At 50.0% G+C, this 7,463-nt stretch overlaps 1 protein-coding gene across 1 annotated transcript in view; it reads left to right on the forward strand.

Annotated features, from left to right (window-relative positions):
- Positions 1-810, forward strand: part of LOC109307445 (cytochrome P450 4B1-like) — a 27,067-nt gene extending 26,257 nt beyond the window's left edge. The window contains exon 12 of the mRNA XM_019531378.1: positions 513-810. Coding sequence (XP_019386923.1) covers positions 513-681 — 169 coding nt within the window. The 3' untranslated portion in view covers positions 682-810. The remainder of the gene's footprint in view (positions 1-512) is intronic.
- Positions 811-7,463: the final 6,653 nt, after the last annotated feature.

Here is a 7,463-nt window from a genome sequence, read left to right on the forward strand (position 1 = left end):
TTCCTGCCCTTTGGGCAGGGGGCTGGACTCGATGATCTCCCGAGGTCCCTTCCAGCCCTGATGTCTATGAAATCTATGAAAGTCCCTGTATGTGTAGACACCTGCAAAAAATAACGTAATGCACATTAGCTTAACGCAAATTAAATTTAGTTGCGAGGGTGAGAAGCGAAACACTGATCAGATATGGGACAGAGGGATAAAAAAAAAATTGCTGGAGACTCTGGAACTTTCTAGAGTGGCTTAGGAGGGCACATGTGAGCTAGAGAAGGTGGGCTAATTCTGGAAATGGATTCAATAACTTCACACAGGCACTGCATGAGACTCCTTCACTGGAACCGTTTGGTAGCATGGTAATTGTGTTTGGCAGAGTATCAAAGCAAAGTGCAATCAAGGGTTCTCCTCAGGCTATAAAGTAGGGGAACTCTTGAAGAAGGCAAGTTTTCCAATGCATACAATTGGTGCCAGGAGAGATTCTGAATCCTCATCATGCATCTCTCTCTCTCTCTTCCCAGGAACTGCATTGGGCAGCAGTTTGCCATGAATGAGCTGAAAGTAGCACTGGCCCTGACCCTGCAGCGCTATGAATTCTCACCAGATCCAGAAAATCCTCCCATTAAAGTACCTCAGATCATCCTTCGTTCCAAGAATGGGATTCACCTATACTTGAAGAAAGTCCTGTGATGCTAAAACAGCACTGATTTTAATGGAGGAAGGGATTGAACCAAAGGGATAATGTGTTATCAGTTTATCGGACTAAGAGGGAGCGTCTACATGTGCATTTAAACATGACTAAATTTAATGCGCATTAAGCGATTTTTTTGCAGGTGTCTACTATGTGCAGAGGCTTGGCACTGAAGGTAATGCCAAGTCCCTGCAGCCCTGCCATGTGCCCCAGTGGCTGGGCAGACTTGACACTAAAGTTAGTACCAGGTTGCATCTACATGTGCGTTAATGCATTTGCAAGTATCAAATTTAGGCACAATCAGCCTAATTTCGCCATTTTTAATGCACGTTAAGGGTGCGCACATGTAGACATGCACCCATAATGTGTGTTAAATTAGGCTAATGCGCATTAACATGTCTCCTGTAGCATCTTGGCCCAAGGACATCGACTTCCCTTCTGCCACCAGTGGAAAGGCCCATGTGTCATACCTTGCTGGTTTGATGGGAGGATTGGATCTTATTATATACCATGTACATCTACTCTGCATAGGAAGTGCACCCTTCTCCCAGCACTGACCCTTCCTCTGGTTTTCTGCACCAGGAGTCCCTTCCAGTGCCCCACATGTCTTCCTGTTGACTGCAGTGGGCACAAGACTGAATTGCAGGTTTCAGCTTCTCATATCCCAGCCAGTTTCTCATCTTGCAATGCTCTCTTTCCTCACATCTCCATTCTTATGGGCTCTTCCTATCCTCCTGTGCCTTTCCCCTCATCACCCTACTGCACCCTTCTTCCACGCTCCAGGCCTTTTGCAATGCCTGGCCCGTGCTTCCTTCTCTTTCAAAGCCCTGCTTACACTGTATTTCTTATGTGAGGCCTTCGAGAACAGCTCAACATCTCTCTTTCTTTCCCTCTCTTTCAATTTTTTAAAAGCCTTGATTACAGTTGGGCTGTTGACCTATGTGCAAGCCACAGGGCACTGCCTTAGGTGATTTTCTGGGTTAATTAAAATAATGACTAAATAAAAGTAGCCTTGTTTTTTTTCTCATTTAAGCTTATGGCTAAGCATAGCAGAAATGCTAGAGAAGACACATACACATAAACTTCAAGTCGCCCTGGCAGATCCTCAGTTAGAGTAAATTAGCACAACTCTAATTGTTTTGCAACGTAAGGTGACTGGAGTGCAATTGCAACATACACAAGTTCATTGCCTCTGCCTGAAATGGCATTCTTGCAGACACACAAACAAGCTGCTGGCACCTGTCGGTCATCCTGTTGGCTCTCACCCATCTCCTGGCCTGTCCCTTGACTGCCCCTCCCCAGGCAAAGTAAGAGCTCGCTAACAAAGTCTGAGCTCTAGCCCAAAGTCAAAACACAAAAGGTGAACGATTTGTGAGAAGAAGCATGGTTTTGACCTTGGCATGGTTTTGGGTGGGGGAGAAGCACCTGCTTTTGAGGTCAAGGTGACTCTGGACAGTGGGGGTGACTCGGAGGGGACATGGATGTGTGCGCCAAGGTCTCTCCGTGTCACCCCCTCTCTGCCCCAGCAGCATCACCCCTGCTGTCCCCTGTCCCCAGAGCAGACTCTGTATGTCTGCAAAGCCCCCGTGGAAAGGACTCGCGTCCGGGATACAGTTAATTACTTGTCAGAGCAGTCGTAGTGCCACTGCCCCCCCAAGCCCATGTTTCCCTTTGGGGGTCTGCTGCATCCTCTTACTTCTCCAGGACGGCACCCCTGGAGCAGAACCCCGTGCCCAGGGCTTTGCAACCAGCCGTGCTTAGTTTCCACCCTCCCTGAGCCCTGAGGCCCCTGGGTTGGGCACCTCACCCTGCCCAGGCCCGTCTGCCCTGGGTGCTGTCAGGGGGCAGCGCACGATTTGCAGGGAAATGGCACAAGCACCATGGATCCCAGCAGGAGACAGCGAGCAGCTTGCACGCTGCTATGAACTGCGTGCCCAGACATGCATCTCATCCGATACCAGACAAACAAGAGATTAAACTGCAACTCTCCCAGCTGTAGTAACACCACCTTTATTTTGGTACCCACAAGAGCAGCCCCGCTGAAGCAGGATCTCAACAAATTAGCTGAGAACTTATCGCTGCTACCTTTAGCCAGAGGTGAAAGATTTATACAAACTGAAGAAAAGCCAAAGCCTGCTCCCTGCCCCGGGGTGATGCGGCCCACTCTTAGCCAAGACATAGTGAGGCCTCTTCCCCCAAATACTGATTCTCCCTCGCACCTCTCCCCTGCGATTTTTAGGGCAGGCTGCCTAGCTGCATAATTCATAAGTCTAGGGGAGATGTCTGGAGAAGGGCCAGTCCTGCAAGATTTTCTGAGATTTAACCTGAAGAAAGCGGGAGGAATGGGGCATGGGAGGTGCAGAGTGGAGCTGGTGTGTTTGGGGGGTGGTGGTTGTGCAGGGCTGGTCTGGGTCTTTGGTTTGCTCATTCCCGTGCTTCTGAAAGACCAAAACAGGCCTGTGAGCCCCGAGGTGCATGTAACCCCTCCACCCCGTCCCCCTCGGCCCTGCAAAAGGACCAGTCCCAGAGACACTTTGGAGTACTGATAGGCATTTACCATAAAGAGCTGGAACAGACGCTCTCCTATCACCTTCTGCACGTGCTCCTCCACAACGGGAAACGTCTGGACAAAGTGCTGCAACAGAAGAGCTGCGGTAAGTGAATGTACGGGGGAGATGGGGCGTCATCTGGCTCCACTCAAAGCCAGCCCCTTCACAGCGTGACAGCGTACCCCGGGACAAGAGGAACAAGGGGCTTTCAGAGCTATCTTTTACTGGATCACCCATAACTGTCGGGTGATTCATTCATGTTTCGTAGGCAGGTGCGGGAGTGGGGAAGAACAAACTCTTCCCGACACACCAACAGCATGGAAGACAGCGGTTTTGTTACATATCTGAATCGGGGTCTTTTTGGCATCTCTGCTGCAGAGTGAGTGCAAGGTGTCCTGCCTTGCTGGGCAAGCAGTGGCCCTGCTTCCTGCCAGCCCTGGGAAAGCCTTGGCCATTCCAGCTGCTCCTGCTGCAAGGTGGAAACTATGGCTGGAAGCACAAATCTGCCATTGAGTGTGAGCAGTACTCTGGGGAATGAGACCAGCAGCACCTGGGGCAAGGGGATACGTGGGCTTAAAGCAAGGTGCCTAAAGAAATCTCGATAGGAATGTACTTGAGAACCTCACCCTGATGTATCTATGTGCATCGACAAGTGCACATTTACTGCGCAGTAACCAAAATTACTACGCGGTCCAGGCACGCATCTACATGTGCATGCCTGCACTGCACGGTAAATATGGCAACTTATGCTGGCTTGAGCATAAATTTGAAACCTGCATCATGTGTGTATCAAATCTACAACCAATTAGTTACTGTGCAGTCACACACATGTAGATGCTTTACCATGCAGTAACACGGTGTGGGCTGATTTGGGATTAACTTTACTCCCAAGTTAGTCTACGCACAGTGTTAATGTGTTGTAATGCCTGCATGTGTAGATGGCGGCCTATTCCCCTCTGTCTGAGCAGTAAATTTTAGCCAGTGTAAATGCACATGTAGACATGCCCAGTGACTCTGTCTGGCACCTCTGTCTGATGAGCAAAAGCAAAAGCAAGACACAGACCATCAGCCAGGGATGAGAGAGATTCCTGCTTCAGTAAGCACAAAAATTAGTAGCAAACTTCAGCCAGGAAAAGATTTCTGTACCAATTAAGCACAAAAAAGGAGCAGATGCAGAATCAGACAAAAGACTTGTGCACCAGCTAAAAAACAGAATTAATTCCTTGCATAAAGGGACGTATTTGGTAGCCGAGTTGGTCTGCGACACAAGTTTTGCATTTCTACCTTGCCATAACTGATGCCTAATGAAAGCTATGACCACACAGAAGCTGGTTTCACTCTATCTTTGCACACTCAGGAGTAGCCCTGTAGAGACAGGGCCTCAAAAACTGAGTCTGGACTCATCACAGTTCTTCTGCATGGACATCTTCAGTACAAGGCAAGATATTTATGTGGATGGGGAGAGGCCCGAATAGGCCTGCATTGCTCCCACACCGCAGCTGGGGACATGTGTGCATGCATGTGTGTGTGATTGCACATGTGTAATTGCATGCACATGTGTCTGCTCCGTGTGGGGATGCATGTGTGGGCCGTTGCACTCGTGTCTGCTCTGTGCAGGGTGTGTTTGTGTGATTGCACGTGTGTGGTTGCATTCACGTGTGTCTGCTTCCTGCAGGGGCATGTGATTGCATGCATGTGTGTGTCATTGCATGCATATGTCTGCTCTGTGTGGGGTGTGCTTGTGTGTACAAGCCGGAGTATAGAGAGGAGACTTCTGGAGGAGCCACCCCCTGGGGAATGCCCATCCCCAGGCCAGGGTGAGCAGGGATAGGAGCTGGGCAGGTGCCCCGTGCTGCACTCGGGCGGCCCCTGCCCGCCCCTCCCCACCGGGGCATGTGAGGGGAAGCAGGGGGACGGAGGGCAGGGGCTGCCCGAGTGCAGGTGTGTGTGTGTGTGTGTGTGTATGTGTATAGAAATATATATATATATTTAGAGAGAGAGAGAGAGAGGTACTGTTTTGGGGGGGGTGTGTGTGTGTGCATGTGTGTGCGCACGTATAAGATATATATATAAAACTGCACCTCTAAATATATATATATATAGTATGTGTGTGTGTATGTATATGTATAGAAATATATATCTATTTAGGGGTACAGTTCTGTATACCTATTTGAAGGATGAAATGTCATCCCCTTGGTTAAGTAGCTATCCCTGCCCTACCGTGTAGGAAGCCCACCTCTCTGCGGCAGCTCCTCTGTGAGACCCCCAGGTGACTCCTGCAGCCATTAGGAGTCGGCTTGCTGGAGTCCTGTGAAGGCTTCAGCTGGGATCAGGGCTGGCGGCAGAGCGCCCTTCCTTTGCTCCTCTGATGAGCAAAGATGTTGCATTTCTGGGGCTGTCCATGGACCCATTGAGCTACTGGGGAAGAACAGGGTGTTTGCCTCGGGGACAAGAAAGGCTGTTCTGGAGAGCAGAGATACTCCGGCAACATGACCAATGCTGGGATCTACAAAAAAGTCTCATTGCACTACTTTGAACTCATTCAAAGGAAGCCGTCCATGCTGGCCAAACCCTTGGTTTGACACCACCGTAGCACGAATGCAAAGAGTTCAAATGAAAACAGAGAATTGGCTCCCTTCAGGATCCTGCCAACTCTCTGAAATTAAATGCCTCTGAGATCTAGCAGTCATTAGCTTACTTCCTATTCACTGAGTGTCAGTCTGGGAAGCCAGAAAGACAGAGCTTGTAGTAACGGAAGTGAAACAAGGAATGCGCCGGGTAAATTTTGATCCGGGATGTTCAAGAGGAGACTGGACAGTCTCATCTGACCCCAGTTGTTTTTCCCAGTTGTTTTCCCCTCCCTATATGTATGTGTGCATGTATAAACACACACACACACATATATATATTTATATTTATATATATACAGAAATATTTTTGCAAGGAAAAAAAAATAGTGCAGCCCAGATCTCTTAACCCCGGTGAGTGCCTGGCCTCCAGCCGACTGTCCCTTCTGCCCCAGGCCTGACCTTTCTGCCGCAGGGGGTGTTGGTGGGGGCAGCCCTTGCAGGGCTGTTACTTTCCAGGCTGGGAAGAAAGTTCTCCCTTCTGCCATGAGCCTGGGAGACATTGGCCTTGGCTGCTTAGGAGGTAAAACTGGCAGTCTGGGTAAATGTGATCTCTTTTATTAGATCAACTAACTATTGGGAAAACAATGTTCTTTGCAAGCTTTTGGGAACCAGCAACCTTCTTCAGGCACAGGGAGACTCACTTCAGGCTGGAGAAGTGGGGGCTGTGGGTGGGGAGTGAGGGGCACCGGCAGGGACAAGGGGATGTGGGTCAGGAGTAAAGGGCACCGGCAGGGGTTGGGGGGGATGTGTGTGGGGAGTGAGGGGCACTCTCCCTGGGCCTGAAGAAGGGTGTTTGTGCCTGAAAGCTTGCAAAGAACAATTTTTCCAGCAATTTAGTTGGTCTAATAAAAGATATCACATCTACCCAAAGAATCTTGTCTTGCACAGAGTATGAATGACCTTTGTGACATATTTTCCCTGCAAACTGGTTGCAGCAGCCAGAGCACTTCCAGCAGCAACAGCAAAGTGATGCGGTGATGCATCTGCACGTGGTACCATCCGCTCAGCCTGGGAGCTCCATGGCTTCCCTTCCCTCTTCCTCAGCTCGGCCCGAGACAGCCCGCAGAGCCAGCGCTCACAGCCGCTGCCCGAGGGACACTGAGGCCACAGGAACTTGCATGAGAATTGCCCTGCAAGCAGATCAAAAGGGCAGTTCTCCTGTGGACACATAGTCCCGGGGGTGGCAATGCTGGGATGGCTGCTACCTTTGTACTGAACTTCCAGCTCCACGGAGCGCAGCATGCCCAGCACGGCCTCCACCACTCTGGGGTGGCTCTTCCCCATGATTGCCGGGCAGCAAAGGAATAGGCGGGATGTAAATTCCTTGACTTTTGCACATCTGTAGCCCAGTGAGATGTTCACCTGGGTTTGGCAGAGACCTAAACAGCTGGCTGTGCTGTGGCATGAGGCAAATCGACCCAGGCCACAATTCTGCAACTTTTACTCCATTTCAACCTCATGTGTAAATGACTGTCCCACCCCTGTTTTGATGCAAGGACTAATCAGCCCTGGAATTAAATTGGTTTTAGCCCCACTGGTGCTCTGGAACAGCCTGAACCTGCCAGTGGCTCTGTCTGTGCACACACTCTCTTACCAATGCAG

Source organism: Crocodylus porosus, unplaced genomic scaffold (genome assembly GCF_001723895.1).
Source record: "Crocodylus porosus isolate Cpor-Errol unplaced genomic scaffold, CroPor_comp1, whole genome shotgun sequence".
Lineage (NCBI taxonomy): Eukaryota > Metazoa > Chordata > Crocodylia > Crocodylidae > Crocodylus > Crocodylus porosus.